The following is a 20,190-nucleotide window of genomic DNA, read 5'->3' as shown; positions in this document are numbered from 1 at the left end:
GTTTTTTATTTTTAATTTAGTTGCATATCAGGGTCATGTTCTTTCTGGAATTGACAAATTATTGAGGTCTTGGTCTGATTATTATGTTTTTTTTTTGAAGTAGTGATAATTTATGTTTTTTTTTTAAAAAAAATATTATTTAATTTAATCCATCTTAGTCATTTTTCCGGTACCATGTCACAATTTTCCGGCAAGAATTTTACTTGGATATCTCTAATTGGGCTGAATTGCACGTCGGGTATAACTAATGGGGCTAATTCGCACTAGTAAAATGTTATGGGGCTTATTTGCACGTAGTGGCAAACGTTTGGGGCTTATTTGCCACTTCCCCGCATTAATTACATCGCCTTCCTTGTGGATTCGACACTCGACTTACCTCTACTATATAGTTAAGGTAATAGGACTTTATTAATTATTTTTGGGGCATACGACTCCGGCTCACCAGCCAGGCACGACCCGAGCACGAAAGTGGGCATGCCAAGAGCAGGCCACAGCGAGGGTTGGGGTGATTGGGCCTGGGCCGGGCCATTTTTGAGGAAGGCACGATGGGCCGATAACCGGGCAGCCACGGCACGGCCCAACGCCTACTCTACCTAAGTACCTATACCACCTATACCAACTATGCCTACACTAACATGTCCAAAACTGAAAATAAGGAAGGATTAAATAGTGAAGATGAGCCAATGATCTCAAAACCAAAAGTATTTTGTATTCTTGCAATAATCCCATGCTCTCTTTTGAGAGCTTTTCCAAGTACACAACAATCCTCTCCTCTCTTCCTCCCATAAATTAGCCAATCACTTCACACAACCACCAAATGACAATGGCCTTACTCTCTTCTTCCCCATCTCCCACTCTCTCCCCTCACTCTTCAAAACCCCATATCCACAACCACCATCATCTTACCCACAAACCTTATCTTAATCTCCTTCCTTTCAACAAACCCAGAAAAACCCATTTGTCTATTAGAGCTTCTTCCTCATCTTCTGATAATGGCACTGGTATTCCCACCTCTTCCACTACAACTGCTACTGTTGATGTTCCTGAAGAGAAGGTTCTAGAACCCACCACTACCACAGAACCTGAGGAAGTTAAGGATGTTTCACCACCTCCTAAAATGGAGAAAAGTGAAGACACTGTGGGTCCCACTGAGGCTGTTGAACCTGCTGCTACTGTTACTAAGTTTAAAGATCCTAGATGGGTTAATGGTACTTGGGATTTGAATCAGTTTCAGAATAATGGTTCTACTAATTGGGATGCTGTTATTGATGCTGGTTAGTTTCTAATTTTCAATCTATGCTATTATTTGTCATGTTCTTTACTACATTTTATAACTCCTTCCGTCCCCGTCAATAGTTATCATTGATTTGCTTGCGGACTTTAGCAAGTTATGTTGTTTAAAGGGTTATCTTTCTCAATTCCCTCCGTCTCTGTCAATAGTTTGAGATTGCATGTAGCATCTAGATAACAAATATCAAATCTTTCAAATGATTAGTTTCTAAAGACTAAGAATTTGTTCATTAAGACTGTTGATGAGTCCACTTTTTGAGTATGTATGTGCGATTGCTTTCACTTGGATTATATTTTGGTAATTCCCATGCTCAGTTTGTGGTTATGGAGATTTGATTAGCTTGTATATATCAGTATTATTTCTTGGTCTTCAGATCTTCATTTTGACCTCACATTAGTCACATGGGAATATGGGGATGCTAACTGTCATGATCCTTATTCTTTCTCGAGCTCGGGAATCGAGAGTTTGAATGAACCTGTATAGTGAGACATTAGTACATTATGATTTTGGTTACCTGAATATTGACTCCTGTTTAATCAACTGCAGAGGCAAAGAGGAGGAAGTGGCTGGAAACCTACCCAGAATCAACCAGCAATAATGAACCTATACTTTTCGACACTTCCATCATTCCCTGGTGGGCATGGATCAAGAGATTCCACCTTCCAGAGGCTGAGCTTCTCAATGGTTTGTTCCCTATCTTTATCTAGGCATAAAAGACTGAATATCTAACCAGAGTGACAGTTATATCTTTCGTTTAAGTAATTTTACATACGGTTTGTTTGCACTTCATCCGAGTGACATTTTCTTGGTGATTTCATTGGCAGGTCGTGCTGCGATGATAGGTTTCTTTATGTCATATTTTGTTGATAGCTTGACGGGTGTAGGCGTAGTTGATCAAATGGGTAACTTTTTCTGCAAAACTTTGCTATTTGTTTCTGTTCTTGGTGTGTTGTTTATCCGGAAAAATGAAGATGTAGACAACTTAAAGAAGCTCCTAGACGAGACCACTTTCTACGACAAGCAATGGCAAGCGACATGGCAAGAGGAGACCAAGAAAGACTAATCCTTTCGGTATAAAACTTCTCTTATGAAGGACGTTTTTATTTGTATCCTAAAGACGGGGCAGGGCGTAATTCAACATTCGCCCCACAATTTATCTGTTAGTCATTTAGAAACTTTTTCATGCGTGATTAATCCTAGCTCCTCGAGTTTCTGTGGATTATGGTTTATTTTTAACAAAGTATGTCTTAAAATTTGCTCGAATACACAAACGAAAGAACAATACAGGTTTTCTGTAAGACTGAAAGGTGATCTGATTGTCACTAAACTATCTGCAAGATTGCCAAATACAAGAATTTGCTTAAAATTCATTTTTTTTTTTTATTTGACAGCTATAAATTCCAAATTCCGCTTTTACAAACATAAATAGGAATTCACGACCCTAATATGCTACTTACATACACAGCGACTGGCACTCTAACTAGATGTCCCAGGTTACCCTGCAGTAACATCTGACCAAAGCTATAAGCATTGGTTGCATCAGTTGCATCAAGCACGAGTTTCAGTCGCCGTGTAGCATTCTGACTGATGGTAAATAAATGTGGCGAAACCTTCATTTTAACGCCAGTGGGCTCCACCATCGTCACATTGTACGTCTCGGTCTCCTCACCGACATTCATCACTGTCCTTATAACTTTCCTTGTACCCACCAAATTAGAAATGGTCACGGTAGGGGTATTTAGGTCAGATCCCCAAGCTTTTCTGCTACTAGGACACCCAGCACCTGTGGCCCGTCTCACAGACTCTTCATCAACACCTGGGAGGGCACACAGGAATTGTATGTAGTGCTTGAATTTGGAGACGAACACGAGACCGGGGTCAATGGCCCGAGATGGATTGATTGACCCGGCGCCATAGTCAAAGGGGGTAGCTGGTGATAGCTGATTCTTCTCTTGAGCCATGATGGGATTGCCAAATTTGTCTGCTACGTCTGTAGTTGTCATTATGGCTGATATAATGGCAGATGGGTTCCATTGAGGGTGTTTTTGCATTATTAATGCAGCAACACCGGCGACATGAGGTGTCGCCATGCTGGTTCCTGAAACTAGTGCAAAATCTTGCCCTAGAAAACGGAAAGTCATGCCCATTATGAGTTGACAAATATTAGGATTTCATGAAACGCCAAGTTAATTGTCCCCAGAGAATTAGTAAGGGGCTCTTTGGTTAGCGGCTTGGAAAGGGAAAGAGAATTTTTCTCTTTCCCTTGCATCGTGTTTGTTAGCGCTCATGTTCCATTCCCATTACCCATTTCCCGTGTTAGGATTACTCCTCATACTTCCGTTTGATACCCTACAGTCCTACACCACCTATGGCCCCAAGGTTTGAGATTCCTTTTCCCTACCATCGCACTTCAACACCAACAACCACCACCATCCCCCACCCCCAACACCAATGACCAAGACCTACCACCACATTCCACTCCAGTACCCACCCTGTTGGGGGCATTATCACATGTCATTGCTGGCGGTCTGCACTTTACCATGCCGGTATACCCCACCCTTCCCCCGTAAAAAACCCATTATGCTCATCAAAGTTAAGAATTATTGAAGAAAAAAAAGACATACCTCTAGCATATTGATCTCCTTCACTATTGGGACTCCAGGCAGCCCAAATAGAAGTTCCAGGAGCCATGACAGTGGGTTTGAGGACATCGGCTGTTTGGAGAAGTGCATTGTTCACATCAGGCCCTCTTGAGGAGTATGCTGCTACAATCGGTACTTGACCCGTGTAAGTTGCCAGTCTGCCATCTAATATCTTTGCCGTTGCTGTGAATGCTATCGCTCTTCCCGTTCTAGCCCTCAAAGTCCTTGAGTTGTAGTACTGCCATAGTGCCTTCAGATGAAATGTAGAACAATCAGAGAGTTGGTCAGAGTTGTAAAAGTGAGAGCAACAAAACACATAAGTACAAGATCATATAGTTCCTGCAGCAAACGGTCATGCTCTGGCCATATTTGGTCTAGGATACGGTTTCTGAAAATAGGTACATACTGTCGGGACTCTTGATAGGCTCGTATTTCTACTATCTATTTAGCTTATTTTATGCATAATAAAGCGGCATTGGGACGTGGTTTCACATGATTTACGTCACATTTATCATATTCTTAATGTCGGGTTAGTAATGGAGTTTTGAGCAATGATCGGAAGCAAAGGCATGTCTTGAAGTCTACCATGGTACAAAATATCTACAAGCAAGAAGGAAGACTAGCTAAGACATGAAGAAGTGAAAGGATGAAGCAATTGAAGATTTGAAGCGTCGTTTGCATAAGGATCGACTTCAAATGGATATATCTTGAGTTCTAGAGCTCGTATCGATGCAAGACCAAGTGGAGGTGAAAGCTTATGTTCTTAGCTTTCCAACGGCGGGTCACACGCCTCATTTGCCCAAGTAACGAGAGAGATATGGCCTTCGGAAAAAATGTTGTCTAGCAGGAAACTCGCACCGTGCGAAATTTCTGCCTAGAAATTCGCACCGTGCGAAATTTCTGCCTAGAAATTCGCACCGTGCGAAAAATCTGGGTTTCCGCAATTTTTGTTACGGGTTTGCTTCTAACTTAAAGCCCATTAATCTTCCGCATCTTAGGACTATAAATAGTTGAACACCATTAGGTTTTAGGAATCTTTTGGCATTGTTGGGAATTATTTTGTAATTTGGAGAATTATTCATCTTTTAATTGGGTTTAGATCTATTATGGAGAACGTAATCTTTGGTTGTAAGACTCCTTAATCTTTCCTTAATTATTATTATTGTTCTTAATCTCTTGTATTTAATTGCTTAATTTTGGAATCCTTGTTAGATTATTGTGATTAAGTGTGATTTCCTTATTACTTAATCTTTCCAAGTTCCTTAATTTACATGTTGTTGGGTTTATTAAGTGTGATTTCCTTATAATCCCATGTTGCAACAACTCGTTATTAGACTAATGAATGTGATTTCTTCTTGGTTTAATTAACATTAGAGAATTAAGTTGTGATTGCTCATTAATTGTGATTTCATTGTGAGTAATTACACCTATTAGATTCCTATTGCTTCATCTTCTTGTTAATTAATCTATGTGTGTGATTTCCACGAGTTAATAAGTTGGGTCAATTATTATGTGTGATTTCCTTGTGATTGGCTTCTAATTAAGGGAATTTGGAGATTCAATCTCACTAATAGGGCAATAATATTAATTAAAAGGATTGATTGAGTGGTTTTAATAACTAAAGTGCCTCACTTTATTGAGTCGGATTAAGTCTCTTAAATTTGATAAATTTCCATCTTAAAAACTTTATTGCTTGATTACTTGTTGTTCACTCTTATTTGAATTTCTTTTTGTCTTTGAAAACCAACCAAAACAACCCCTTTTTACATACTTGTTGTTAATTTGTCACAATTGTTCTAATTTCACCATTGCAAAATCCCCCTTCTCTTAGGTTCGATCCCTTTGTTTGCTACTTTACTAGTTTATAATTAGTATTAATTAGTACGTATTGTGATATATAAATTGTTAATTTGACCGTCTTAAATATTAACGTTTTAGGCGTGTCAACTCTTCAAGACTCAATTTTCAAACATGGCTCGAAAAGAGATGATCAACTAAAAAGTGAGAAATCCCCGGAACCCCAAAGGGCACGTAACACGACTCTAATAACACGTACCGTAGAAGCTTCAATGTTGTTTAGGACAATCCCCGGAACCGCAAAGGGGACAGTGGTACCTTTAACTTCCTCAGAACCTACATCAGGATCCATTGTCATGATAAATCCAGCTGCCCCGATACTACGTATTGTTTCAGCAACTTTACTAATGCTAGCAGAGTCGAATTCAAAATCAAAGGTGTAGGTGCAAATGATAAGCTTCCCATGAGCCAAGGGCGGAATAAAAGGCTCAGGATTCTGGCAGCTTTCAACGAGACCGATGCTAGTATTGTGCCGACAAGCATCAGCTGCTGCAGCCATCGGATAAAGACCTTCTCCGGGCGTAGGAGCTGAAAATATTTAATCATATTAAAAGTAAACCAGAGTAAATTAATTTAACCCACAAAGTAAGCCTACTTAATAAAACTCGCAAAGTAGACATGGCAAACGGGTCATTCGAGCACGGTTAGTAAGTGTGTCCTTTTTTTTCAGGCCGGTCATTTAGGGGCCGGGTCTATTTCAGTCAATTTTTCCGTTTCAATGGATAGGTAAATTTTGCCAAGTCTACTCACAAATAAATTATTAGATTGGATAAAGTATCAGAAGGTTTATTTACGTGCAAGGCCCATGCCAGATAAGCTCTGTCCGTTGGCTAGTATTATCGAGCTGTTGTACTTGCGATCAGTGATGGAGGCAGCAACCGTGGTAATCCAAGGGCTGAATGAAAGAATGGAGCTAGATAAAGGTCCGCCATTACCAGCAGCTTGAATTACAACAACGCCGGCTTTAGTAGCAAACAGCAGCTCCATTTCTAAGACATTAAGGAAAGCAGAAGGCCCAGGCGGAACACTAGATGGTCCTATAGAAAGGCTCAGTATATCAACTCCATCTTCTACCGCCTAAACAGGTTACAGAGGTCAATGAATCGAGACTGCCATCCACGATTTAACATAATGTTATCGTTTTAAGGTAAAGAATAAGAGGCTTTCGACCCATTTAAAAGAAACCTGATCCACAGCAGCCACGACATCTGACATATAGCCTCCAAATGTATAAAGAGCTTTGTAGACCGCAATCCTAATCAAGCAAAGGTGATTTAGACATTAGTATCAGGAAGTTTTTACAGCAGGTAAATGGATAAAAACGGCTGCAATCAGTGACATCTTACCTAGCTCCTGGTGCCATGCCACTAGCATTCCCATAATTGAAGCCATTGACAATAACAGGTATTTCAAAGTTACCAGCAGCTGTTGATGCTGTATGGCTGTTAACATAACATTTCCCCAGCAAACAAAACAAGCTTAAAATTATTCAATAATTTTTGTTGGTTCTAAATTCTAAATGCAATGTGATAATGTAGCTAACCCAAAACTATTCTAGTTAGTAGACATGACAAAGTGACCTGACTCGAACAACCTGAATTAGGAATAGAACATTAGAGCCCAAACATGACTCAGAACCTGAATTGACACGATCCAAAATCACCAGTATAACCTTTACTCAAACCCGAATAAACCGAGCCATAACCACCCGACTCAAATGAGCTGAATCCGACCCAAGTGTATACTTAGTAGTCAAAACAAGAATATTCAAAGTTAGGTTGGTAATGATGTGACTTGCCTTCCATGACCATCCGCATCATATGGAGAAGCATAGTCACGGGTTGCATTAAAGTCACCAGCAGCGATAGCTGCACGTGCAAAATACTGTGCCCCGACTATCTTGCCATTGCAGGCAGTAAAGGGAAACATTACACCTGTGGCACATTTCCCTTTAAACTTGCCAGTGTAACCATTCATGGATCCATTGGCCCCGAAGGAAGGGTAACTAGCAAAGCTTGGATGGCTAGGGTTAATCCCCGTGTCAATCATGCCTATCACTATCCCTTCCCCGGCACTTCTTGCACCACCTAAAGTAGGCCAAACACCACTAGGAATCCCCAAATAGTCAGGTGTATGAGTAGTCAACTTCGCTAACTTCACATCTTCATGGACAGACCTTACTCCTGTAGCATTCCGTAGGCGACTAATGGCCTGCATATATTTCACTAAATGTTGTGACAATGTTGTTGAAGATCAATGCTAGCATACAGTGATATCAAAATTCAAAACCTAGAACATGTTCTTTTTTTCCTGAATTAATAGATGTAAGGAACTAACTGCTAATAGTACACCGCAGAAAATGTTTCAGAAAGGCGCTTTACCTTTGATGACGTGACGTGAATGGCAAATCCATTGAGCAAATGACTGTAACTGTAAAGCTTGGTGTATGACCCTGAATCAAGCAGCGTCTCTAATAAAACGTCATGCTCTCTACCTATCATTTCCTTGTGCATTCTAATATCATTGTAATTCCTGAAAATAATTGCAGAGTCTGAGATGACTAGAACTTTAGATGCTCAAGGTCTAAAAGAACCTTCTAGCACAAACTCAGGGAAAAAAATGGGTATGGGATAATATAAAGATCATTGTTTACCTGGAGTGGCGTTGATCAGTTCTCCCCGAGATAAATGAATCGCCCTCCATGAGAACCATCAAAACATTGGCATGCACTGAAACGGAAGACCACAAGAAACTGCTGCTAACTAGAAAGAACATAGTTATTACCAGTTGCATTTTAATGTTAATTTACAATAAAGACTGAAGAGACATAAGAGAGGCAACAATGCCTGAGAGCGGAATTGAACTCCATTTTATAGTCATTTCAATGAATACAACGCCGTCCTATGTCAAAGTCTTTAATTAGGTAAGCAGTGAGTTTTTTACATGCTTGCTGATATCAGAATCATCTAATTCTGATGCATATAAATCCATGTATTCCACATTTCTTACCAACTTCTTGGCTTCACTCCTTCGAGGCCTTAACCACATACAACTGTATAGCCATCAAAACATCTGGAAACAAGAGGGCAGTCCTGAATGTTCATATTAAGCAGGTGCACCTCTACATATTGATGAGTGAGCTCTTAGAAAATGATTCTAAATTGCGGGTAGGAGCAGGTTTAATAGCCTTGTATAATTTCTTTCACACATATTACATTTCTCCACCACACTCCGTTCTCATTCTACCTCTCCCCAAAACTTGTGCACGCAAACTTAAACCCCTTAAAACGCGAATGCAGTCCTACTAGTCCATTCAAATTAACCCCTACAGCCCCTCCATGCTAGGGGATACAAAGAGTGTGACCAACTGAGGGGTAATAAAAATTGTGTTGCGAATTGATCAAACGGGGAGTATGGATGAAAGATTAAAATTGAATCAGGATTTGGATATAGGCATACATAAACATAACCAAGTATATTCCCAGAAAATGGTCTGAGTAAGACTTCCTCGGTTCTGTTCTGTCATTTGTTTAAGACGCCCTAAAATGAATTCTGTAAACAAATCACACTTTTACATTTATCAAAACAGGGATGACATTAGGCAATCTAGGAATAAAGATACGTAAATTCATCAAATAAAAGTTGAAATCGGGGTAAAAAAAGTAATCCATATTTAAACCGGGGGATTGAACCCGACGTGAATCGAACACGCAACCTTCTGATCTGGAGTCAGACGCGCTACCATTGCGCCACGGATCCGGTGTTGCTACTTCTCTCTCTTTCAACTTTATGAACTTATAAGCCTACTGGGATACATCAACGCTGTTTACGACTCTAGACTCTAGTGTAGATCAGATGAAACTAAGGGGGTGTTTGGTTGGAGCTTTTGGAATGGATTGGAATGGATTCAAGCCATTCCAATGTTTGGTTGGAGCATTTTGGAATGGAGTTAGATACCTGATGGATTCTAACTCCATTCCAACCCCTTGGAATCTCATACCCATCTTTCTCCCCAAGGTTCCAACTCCATTCCACCCAACACATTATTATTCCCATTCCCGGATTGAACCAAACAACTTTAAACATGTATGGGGTTCTAACTCCATACCTCTTTGGAGTTAGAATCCATTCTATTCCATGCCTAATGTTTGAACCAAACGCCCCCTAAAACGTTTCCAATAATCCGATTTGAAAAGGGTGATCAAGTACCGGAACGTGAATGCGACCTGAAACTGAATTGACTCGACCTGACCTGATCGCAAAAAATTGAATAGGGGAGTTTATGGTGAATGGTGACATTGCCAATATGACGTATGGGAAGTTTCATACTCCGTACCATTTTCAACTTCGGCTTGAACCGGACCTGTATAGATGGATTAGATAAAATATCTTCCTTAGTGGTCTATGGAATGCCCCCGAGTCGGGATCCCATACTTAATCATTAGTCTCACCTGTAGGAAGAATAATCTAAGCTGAAGCAAATACACGAGTATAGCGGGATTGAACAACAGGTTTACGTTTGCTTTTTAATCGGATTTTATGCAAGTGGTATCTATTTTAACACAAATTCTCAGTTCAGACGGTCTATTCCGTCAGACAGGCCTTTTGTGACCATTTCAATTACGCAGATACCTTATTGGTGATATTCATTAGCAAACTAATTCAATTTGATCTGTAAAAATTTAGAAAAAGCAATTACGTGCATAAAAAGGTTCAGCATTAATAATGAACATAATAATAGAGAAAATAGATAAACAAGTCACTTTATTTGTATGGTTTTGTGGCTGTCCAAATTTAACAAAATAAGCAGAATGCTATTTTCTTCCGAATTCTTCCGATTTTTTTTTTTCAAAGAAGAAAATTTGTCTGCTCCGTTCCCTCTAAAGTCTAAATGTGTCAGAATGGAAGCTCAAATTCTATCTTGGGACAGTTGGACTTGGAATAGAAGTTAAGGTGATGTTCGAACTACCAAATATAACTTCTACATCGCATTCTGTTGAAGCCCTTAAAAGCAACAGCAGTTCCTTACTGACGTCCAATTCCACCTCCAAATCGAGACCAGTGATTATATGGACGGTCAATGTCTTGAGGCGACTCGCATTTGTAAGAAGATGATCCATGAGTGAGAATGAATGCTCATTCCCACAAAATTCGTGTACTTCAATCGCTTGGACATGACATGAAAAAGGGACCTCAGATGGTGACAAATCTGACAATGAGTTACAGTAGCAACCAATTGGACGGAAGTAATCTGAACAATCACAGCAGCCAGGAAAGCACTGGAAAACAAATTCTTCAAGTGAGAAAAACTGAAACAACATTTGTAACGCGGCCTTTCACAAGAACTTGTGTTGTTTATGAATTAACAAAACTATTACTAGTTGATACTCACCGAATCAAAGATTAGGGGTGTTAATCTCAAATGTACCCGACGGAAGAGAGCAATCTTCTATTATAAGCACTTTAAGTATTCCGGTATGATGTTTAGCATAACTGCCGGTGTCACACTGACAATATTTGAGAGTCAATTCTTCAAGCAATCCACAGCTAGAAAACAATCTTTCCATTGATTCAAAATCTGAGAATATGATATGATCCAAATGAAGGATCTTCAGTTTTGGCAACCAAGCGGAAAGAGGAATTTTAATATTACAGTTCCGGTGATGTATCATTTTCAAACTCAATAGTGTTTCACACAGGAAGAAGCCATCAGGCACACAATTAATTTGACCGCCGCTCTCATAATGAACCTCTTGAATACTCTTTTGTAAAGCATGACTAACCCATCGTATCAAATCTGAATTATCATACGTGCTTCGACAGAGTAGACTAAATTTCTTGATAAGTGAGACTTGGTGCAATTCCAAAACTTTATCAACAAACTCCTTAAACCTTCGAGTTATTTCTACTCTCTCATTTTGTTTCAGATAAGGATAACGTGGTGCATCTTCAAAAGAAAGACAAGTTGTCAATGTAAAAAGGTGTTGCCATTGATAGAATACTTGTGCTCACAGCATGTCTTGTTGGTAGAAACGAAAGTATTTGACTGAGCAATTCATCAGGTAAACTGCTGATCCTATCCGAACAATACTGACTTATTGGGCCTTCTGTATGTTTACCAAGTTTAATAGGTGGTCTCATGGTCTTTACAGCACAACCTGAAATGTAAATATGTAATGCAAGCCGGGTGGCCTGGTTAACCGTCTTGGCATTTTCATAGTCTATTACTCTATTTCCATTAAAAAGTATTCCAAGATCATTAATTTTCCAAATGGTATTTTAGCATTCTTCAGTTAAATTTGTCGTCACGGAATGATTTAAAAAAAAAAAAAAAAAAAAAAAAAAAAAGGACATAAACAAAGTACAAAAAATGGAACCATATTACCGGTATGTACTGATGGGAAAACCTGTTGATCCTGATGATTTTTGCTCCTTGTGTTGACAAAAACAACTGACTGCCTAATTGTGGAGGATACCATGATGCTTCATAACATATATTGCCGGCTTCGACTTTAAACGACTTTTTCCTGTTATCTCTATAGTATAAAAGCCAAGTCTTTTAAAGACTTTTGATTGGCTGCTTGAAAATAGGGGAAGAAAATCATGCTCTTCTTAATTTTAAACGTGGGAGTTGGGACTCCTTTTTTTTAGGAGATTTAATTTCTCATTCTTCAGAAATCTTCAATCTACAATTCTAATGTATCACAATCAATATAACATTTGGGTTATTTTACATGATTTATATATTTTCCCTAGAAAAATAGCTTTGATAAATATTATTATTACAACAATCGAAATCGCCTGAAAAAAAAAAAAGAGTTAGTTTTGCATGTAAACAATTACGCTCCTTAATAAAAATAACGTTGGTTTTTGCATGAAAAAAATATCACAATTTTAAAAGTAACCCGTGCATTTTTGCACGGGATTAAAACTAGTAATATATGTATTGCCGGCTCATAAAGGTCAAGAAAATAATTAGTCAAAGTCAAATATACCGCGATCTCGGAGATAGAAGACTTGTTCTCACAGCAGTTCATGAGGTAAATTGTTGGTCCTGTCCGAACAGTCGCAGTTATTAGGTCTCCTACATGTTTAGAGGTGACCAAAAATGGCAGTTGTATAGTCTCATCAGATGCTTGCTATATATTACAACTTCATAACAAAAACAAGAGGGTCGAGTGTTTACCAAGTATTCCAACTTCAGTCTCATTTCTATGAATCAACAAAAAACATAATCCCAGAAATTCATTCAAGATTCGAGTAGTATGCCCACCCACAAACACAATTTACAGGAATATACAAAACAAGAAAACGAACTTTAGAGCGCTTATCAATATCACGGACCCAAAATTAACAGTAACACAAGAAAAGAAATACCAAGAGATGTGGTATTGTAAAATTAGCAGAAAACCCAACATCATATTTAAAAAAAGTACGGGTACAAATTTAACATACGCATGGAAAACTATTTATCGTTGTGTTAATATACAAAAAATGATTTTATTACAGAACTAAATAACTATAACTATGATCTTATTCTCCTCGAAACAAACCAGTGCGAGTCCCGTCAGCAAATTGGGACAACTTGTGTATTTCAGGATCAACAGAGAAAAGGATAACTTTCTCATTTGGAAGAATGATACAACAGGCGACATTATAATGCAGTGGAACACTTCTCACTGCTAAACATCTTTTGCAATAAACAAGCTGTAAACAGTTTAATGTTTACAGTGCATCTCATAGCATTGTTGGATACTTGGCGTCGAGAAACTCCCGGAGAGTGCGAGCTGCTTTCTGACCACCCATCAGATCAGCCAGCTTCTCAATTGGAAGAAGAGCCATGTCCGACAAGCTGTCGCATCCATCCATTATCGCTCTGTAGTTGGAATCTGTCACACCTGGCAGACGCCTCAAAAACTCCACAGCTGATGTGTTATAGTTTTCAGCTCTGTAAAAAAAAATAAAAAAAATGGAGTATTAAGCTATAATTCAAAACCCACGCAAAAAGGTTCAGTTCAGAGCCAGACCTTAGGGTAACATTATTTTCCAATTTCAGATGCTCAGGAATAATAGATCAAAACTGTCTTGGGTTACTTCTGGTTGGACCATTTCGGATATATTACGTACTTTCAGACATTTGCTAGGGTCAGAGCAGGTCCTAGACCTCAAGCAAGACCTGAAGTGTAACATCAACTTTTGTAGCGGCATTTTCAGGTCGAGTTACTTTTTATCGCCTCACTAATTTGTTATCGGGACCTTGAAACAAGTTGCTTTCAATAGCATCTTTCCAAAACATCTTACTGTGAACATGCTTACATTATCCAAAACCGAGATCTGTTTTTCTAAATTATTTATCAATTAATTAATTTTAGTTATATATTTACATGGAAGACGATACAGAGGGGAGGGCAATCTCACCTTACATCATCCTCCACAATTCCCTCCTCTGATGGTACGCCAACTCTCATTGCCTTGGCCTCATCTGGTTCATCTTGATTTGCCTTTAAAGATGTGAATATCTCGGCAGTGGCATGCAAACTGCGAGACCAGACAATACGCAAACGGGGAAAATGCAAAACTAGCAATGAAAGCTTTGAAATGATGTTATTTGGAGTGACATCATCTCCAATATCACTTGCTGACTGCAAATCCAATACACCCAAATTACCAATATGTTTCAAGCTAAGGAAGAAGCTTTTAACAAAATGACTAAATGCATCGAGTATAAGTTCCGAGTTCCAATAATTTCCATTTATAAAGACTGACCATATCAAAGTATAATAATTTTGCATATACGCAGTCGCACCCATGTATTGAAAAAACAAAGATGCAAATGCAATTATTGGATGGCCTACAATTAATTGTGTTGGGGATCGTAAAGAATAGTGTTCACCTGAAAAGAAAAGCTCTTGTCCTGGGAAAACTCAATCAAGAGAACAGGTATTCTATAATAGCGGACCATTGTTTCAACTTGGTTATAGAGCCGCCCTGATTGGAAACTTCCAAAGAGATCCTGAATACTTTTCCTTTCTACACATATTAATGGGGAGAGGATGTAATCACCGACTTCTAAGGTCACCGGTATGATTCGCATACCTTTCTGGTGGAGGACATTGGGAAGGCTGCTCATGAATTCTCTCATGTCCACTATAACCTGCATAATTTACAGACATCAGCAACCCCTCAAAAGAGGAGTTATTTCGTAATTTCGAGATTTATTAAGTATCCAGTTGCAGAACAGAAGAATTATTATTTCACGTGCCTGCATTTCCTTCTCGGCTTCCTTTCTCCCACCTGCTTTTCTGGTTATTGAGTTTTGAGTCAGTGACGATTGTGGCTCAATGGACGAATTGAGGCCCATAAGATGATCATCCTGAATTCGAACCAAACACACAAAAATATGAATCTCAACTCTCCCAGAATGACAAGGTAAAATGACATGCCATGAGAAATTAAAATTTGGCAAAATCAGAATTTGCCGAGTTCAGACTCAGAGCACGGACAAGTTTCATCCTATGGAAGTTCACTATACTTTTCTGTTGCTATGCCCACACTGGCGAACATAAATTTACTATAGATGTCTACAATTGCTCAGAGGAAAAACACAATCTCGAAATGATGTTCACAGCTAACAGCTCATCCACAAAGAACTGCTGTCAGTTTAACATAAGTTTGAAGCATGTTCATAACCCACACAGAATAGCATAGTTTTCGAAAAGTTTCCAGAATAAAAAAGTTCCTTAAAAGAAATACAGCAGAATTAGACGTCATATTCATGTACAGAACAGTCTGACAGCAGAAAAACACATGTAAGCAATATTACCAAATATTTCACGACTGCTACTTAAAGCATATGATGATCATTGTGGACATTTCAAGAAAGCATACCAGATTAACGGGAATCATCATCATTGATTTCTGTCTAATCAAAGATTCAAATGCTCCATTCTCACGCCGTATACTAGCCTCAAACTTCTGAACCTCTGTCGATTCTTCATAGAAAAGGAAATAAACTTTCACTTTCCTAGAGGGATGGTCAGCAGTATAGACCTCTATTTCTCTGACAAAGGTGACATCAGGATGGTAGACAATGATCACAGAAGGCTTCAAAATATCAAGCATACACTGATCACTTTCAAGAGCATGAAAATGTATTGGTGGTACTGGCCTTTGATTATTATGAACACCAGGAGTAACGTGTTCAGCGTGTTTCCTAAGAATCCCATTCCCATCCGACACCAACATACAATCATCAGTCTTTTCACCTTCATTAACCAGACCATCAATTCGGGATTTGTCACTTATTTCACCCACTGCATTGCTACTCTCTGTCAAATGTTTTCCTTGCAACCGTTTTCTGCTTCTCCCCTTTTCTCTTCGCTGGCCTTTTACTTCATTGCCAGCATCATGTTGAGCAGATTCTTCATCAACAATTTCTTTTTTGGACAAATGCCTAATTGCTGAAGCAGCAGCCAACAAAGCATCATTTTCCAGCTTGTTTATGCTGGTAGCTTCGCCATTTTCCTTAGCAGTCTGAGGAACAGCACCGTCAAGTATCCCAAAACCTTTGGGCTCTTTTGCTTTCTTTTTGGTACCCTTGGTTCTTCCTTCGTAACGCTTCAACTCTACTTTGCTCAGCAAGTACTTTTGCCATTCTTCCTGCATAACCTGTCGAGGGAATATTCAATGTATCACACTAGCAGTCATTAAGAACATGCAACAATGTTTAGTAGCACAGATAGGCAAAAAAATTCTCATCAACTCATTTACAGCAACACAATCATGTGCTAGAATAGAGGGCCCAGGCTGACACCTCAAACCGCAAGAAGCTAGTAAAGAGCAAGGGGTAGCAAGCGCTAAAACTCAACCCAAAAATAATTGCAAACCTCAAGGCAACATTTGTGTAGCCAACTACAATAGTATCAAGTAGAAATGAATATGACTGCGGTATTATTTACATTAGGGAACTCCGCCTGTGAGTGTCTTCGGGCACTCACTGCCGGTCCCAAGCCCGGATAAAGGAGGAGGGTTGCGGTAGGTCTGTGGCAGCCAGCATAAAAACTTAGTCACATTTTATGGACATGAATCGGGACATGGTTGAGAGTGATAGAGCATGATATGAGAGTTATGGGGCTGGAGGAGAGTATGGTGACGGAGAGGGCACAATGGAGGGAAAGGATACATGTGGTTTTTTAGTATTTGATGTTTTTGACATATTTAGTGTTTTTTATTTAATTTCAAGAAATTAAATTATTTATTCTTCTCTCCTTTATTGCACTTTTTTACCAACCACTTTCTTATAGATTTTACTTGGTTCATTCCGGATCCTTAATTTTATTTCCGTTTTTAAAAATCGTTCTAATCTTTTCTCTCGATTTACATTTTAAGTTTTTATAAAAGAAATCCGGAATTCGATTTTAAAACCCCTAAGTTTACCTTAACTTTCCATTATATTTTCGTTCTTCCCTTTTGTTTTTCATCTTCTCTTTTTTTATTCGCATTTTGAGGCGTGCGTTCACCAATGGACGGTTCGAAACGATGATTCATGTCAGCCGACCCCAAATCATTTTGGGATTAAGGCTCTGATGTTGTTGTTGTTGTATTATTTACATTAGGGCATCAAGTTCAAGCCTCCTACTCGCTTCAACGTATAGAATGTCTGCTATAGATTTACGCAAAAAAAAAAAAAAGTTTACAAATAAGCTGCCCGGAACTTAAAAATCATAGCTTTGTCCTGCCTAAAACATGCAAACCTGATTTTCAAAATCACCACCAGGAGCAACTTGCACAAACACAAATGCACACAGCATAGAACAACACTCCATCTTTCTCCACAGCAGTGAACAAGGTGGCGAAAGAAAGGGAGAATGATGTGCAAATGGAACTGAGAAAATGTCACACTAAAGCAAAAGGTGTACGAGAGTGGGATAAAAATTTACTAAGAGACAAGGTTCACTGGCCCCTAGTAAAAAATCTCGTCCAAAATAGAAGCATACAATGAACACAAGTAACTTCTAATAGTCACTGGAAAGCGAGAACATGAAAATACCTTATTTGGGCCATTCATAATGCAATCCTCAAGCTGCATACAAGAGTGTTCATCCTTGCATACGACTAAAACAATTCCATTGTCTTCTTCTGATATTGCATTCACTAGTTCACCACTTGATAATGCTTGTTTCTGCCTCTCTTCCTGAATCTCCTCTAATATATCCTGGCAGACATTAATTATTTTGTAAATCAAACTAACATACAGAAAGGAGATATTTATCAATTATTGTAACTGTAAAACCTTTCATAAATATTGCACTTAGTATATTCCTGCACAGTGTCATAAGGCACGAAGAATCCAATTTCAAATTATTCTTAAACAACAATGAATGACACTATATAGAAGTATAGAACAATAAAACTCACTCACTCACACGCAACACCTTCCACTTTGGCGCTTCCTCCAGAACTTCACGAAGACACACTTGTCCATTTGAAACACCATTTCCTTTCAAAACAAAGAAAGATCCTCAAAACAAGTTTGAATCCGACAATTTCAATTTCATTTACTCAAAGAAACTTGTAAGGTCCGCAAAGTATTAGATGTTTATTTTGCAACACTTGTGACAAATCATTAAATTGAAAAATATGTGTGTAACCAACAAGCTTCAAATAATCGATATCCATATCAATGAAACTGATGGGTAAGGAGCCAGTTACCTTCTTTCTCTTGTACCTCCTTTGCTTTTCTCTTCTTTCCAGACACCTTTGTAGTCTGTCCACCACTTGAATTACCGGCTTCAGACCTCGTAAAAAGGTAAACCCGCTTCTTTGCATATTCAAAAATTTTATAACTTGATTCAGCAAAAATCCACACAGACCGGAAACTCTCTGAAACCCTCAGTGAATCCAAATACTTCAAGTAAGTCACAGCATCATACCTAACCAAAAGGTTTACAAACTGCCAATGTCATTGAGGCAGAAAACAAAGAAAGCAAGTTCCCAACCAACATTTTATGAGTTTATTTATGCTCGTGTAACCATACAACCTTACATGAAGAGTTCTAAGAGATACATAATTTAACTCGATGGTAAATTTTAAAGCCAAAACCACAAGTACTCAGGTTTTACCTAACAAGATAATCCAACAACTTCCTTAATGTCTTCAAATCCGAAACCAGCTGTTTCGTCTTCTTACCAAGGGTATGCCAGATAGGGTCCAACTGCATCCTAATAATCTCGTCAAAAGACTTGAACAACCCATTTTCAACAGTCAAATCCTCGACATCAACCTTATTAGTCCTCCTCATTTCCTTCAAACAAGCATCCATAACCTCAATAATCGCCTTCTGAATGACCCGCATAGCAGAGCTCATAGGCACCCTAATATCCACCACTTCAGGTGGCTCTTTCTCCAGCTCTTGCGAAACGTAAACCTGAAATCTAGGCCACAAATGCAGCTTCCTAACAAATAAACACTTCAATATCCTCTCTGCTTTCGCAAAACCAGCCACCATTGCCTGAGGCTTATCCGAAAAAGCCCTCACATACACACTCCTGTTAAACGACCTCAATATCCTCACAATAAACGCCTCCGTAGACGTCTCCGACAGCAAATGCGCATTCATAATTATAATCCCAGATACCTTTGACGTTGGTATCTTTGAATTCAACAAATCAACAATCAAAATCCTAGAGGTGATGAAATAAACACCCCCAGATGAATAAAGCGCGTACCTTTGTTGGGCAGGGAGCTCGGAGGTGATTTCAGCGGGACCCTCATCGGAACTAGGGTTAGGGTTACTAGGGTTTGAAATTGAGATTGATTTTCTCTGAAATGGGTTTGCGGAAAGGATCAAAAGAGTACCTTGATCGGAAGAATGAAGGGAGAGAAGGGTAGAGATGAGTTTGGAGAGATTTAATCCGGATGAAATTACGACTAAACCTCCAATTGGATCTTCAATGAGTTCGGAGATTATGTGTTCATGAAATTGAACCATAATTTGGGGGGTTTTCTTAATTAATTGCAGAAATTAATGATGGGTTGATGCTTGATTTCAAAAATTGGGTTAATTTTTAGGGCTTCTGAGGGGAAATTGGGTAAATTAGGTTTGTTCTTCCCCAAAAATGAATATGAGAAATAATTTATGGCGGGAAAGGGGGTTGGCGGTTCGCTTAGAAAGATAACAACGCTGATTATGCGGTTCACGGCTGTCTCTAAATTATTGTATCTCTCCTTATTTCACAATACATTAGGTTTTTAATCCATTTAGAGCAGTAGCAATACAAGTTTTTAGCAGGTTGTTACCAAGAACTTTATATTAAAAGTTCTTCTATTACATTTAAAAGTTGGTTCTTATTTTTAAGAAACACTAGTATTGGTGTCCGGCTTCGCCCGGGCTACCTCTA

At 38.8% G+C, this 20,190-nt stretch overlaps 4 protein-coding genes and 1 non-coding gene across 8 annotated transcripts; 1 reads left to right on the top strand and 4 right to left on the bottom strand.

Moving 5' to 3' along the window:
• Window positions 1–637: 637 nt before the first annotated feature.
• On the top strand, window positions 638–2,513 carry LOC141638377 (light-harvesting complex-like protein 3 isotype 1, chloroplastic). The gene is made up of 3 exons (XM_074447777.1): window positions 638–1,274; window positions 1,838–1,975; window positions 2,116–2,513. Exons 1-3 carry the CDS (start codon window positions 818–820, stop codon window positions 2,352–2,354), a joined length of 834 nt encoding a protein of 277 aa, XP_074303878.1. The 5' UTR covers window positions 638–817; the 3' UTR covers window positions 2,355–2,513.
• Window positions 2,514–2,646: 133 nt separating this feature from the next.
• LOC141638376 (subtilisin-like protease SBT2.5) lies at window positions 2,647–9,302 on the bottom strand. 4 transcript variants are annotated; one of them, XM_074447774.1, is made up of 10 exons: window positions 8,800–9,302; window positions 8,444–8,552; window positions 8,172–8,322; window positions 7,589–8,001; window positions 7,137–7,232; window positions 6,976–7,045; window positions 6,585–6,867; window positions 5,990–6,318; window positions 3,916–4,183; window positions 2,647–3,413 (listed from the first exon to the last, which is right to left on the bottom strand). In XM_074447774.1, the coding sequence occupies exons 2-10, from the start codon at window positions 8,500–8,502 to the stop codon at window positions 2,725–2,727; spliced, it is 2,358 nt and encodes a 785-aa protein (XP_074303875.1). In that variant the 5' UTR covers window positions 8,503–8,552; window positions 8,800–9,302; the 3' UTR covers window positions 2,647–2,724. The 4 variants fall into 4 exon arrangements, with proteins under 4 accessions (XP_074303875.1, XP_074303876.1, XP_074303874.1 ...); XM_074447775.1 differs by having other exon boundaries at window positions 8,444–8,519; XM_074447773.1 differs by having other exon boundaries at window positions 8,444–9,302.
• Window positions 9,303–9,477: 175 nt separating this feature from the next.
• TRNAW-CCA (transfer RNA tryptophan (anticodon CCA)) lies at window positions 9,478–9,549 on the bottom strand. The gene has a single exon. It is a non-coding gene; the product is annotated as a tRNA-Trp (tRNA).
• Window positions 9,550–10,575: 1,026 nt separating this feature from the next.
• LOC141638259 (F-box/FBD/LRR-repeat protein At5g22660-like) lies at window positions 10,576–12,515 on the bottom strand. Its single transcript, XM_074447666.1, has 3 exons — window positions 12,176–12,515; window positions 11,753–11,948; window positions 10,576–11,568 (listed from the first exon to the last, which is right to left on the bottom strand). The coding sequence occupies exons 1-3, from the start codon at window positions 12,267–12,269 to the stop codon at window positions 11,187–11,189; spliced, it is 672 nt and encodes a 223-aa protein (XP_074303767.1). The 5' UTR covers window positions 12,270–12,515; the 3' UTR covers window positions 10,576–11,186.
• A 666-nt stretch (window positions 12,516–13,181) lies between these two features.
• LOC141638375 (DNA repair endonuclease UVH1-like) lies at window positions 13,182–19,974 on the bottom strand. Its single transcript, XM_074447772.1, has 9 exons — window positions 18,913–19,974; window positions 18,502–18,722; window positions 18,216–18,289; window positions 17,840–18,004; window positions 15,679–16,458; window positions 15,053–15,163; window positions 14,684–14,944; window positions 14,209–14,432; window positions 13,182–13,738 (listed from the first exon to the last, which is right to left on the bottom strand). The coding sequence occupies exons 1-9, from the start codon at window positions 19,779–19,781 to the stop codon at window positions 13,528–13,530; spliced, it is 2,916 nt and encodes a 971-aa protein (XP_074303873.1). The 5' UTR covers window positions 19,782–19,974; the 3' UTR covers window positions 13,182–13,527.
• Window positions 19,975–20,190: the final 216 nt, after the last annotated feature.

Source organism: Silene latifolia, unplaced genomic scaffold (assembly GCF_048544455.1).
Source record: "Silene latifolia isolate original U9 population unplaced genomic scaffold, ASM4854445v1 scaffold_20.1, whole genome shotgun sequence".
In the NCBI taxonomy this organism is placed as follows: Eukaryota; Viridiplantae; Streptophyta; class Magnoliopsida; order Caryophyllales; family Caryophyllaceae; genus Silene; species Silene latifolia.
Note: the sequence above shows the minus strand (reverse complement) of the source record. Positions and strands in the feature narration are given on the sequence as shown.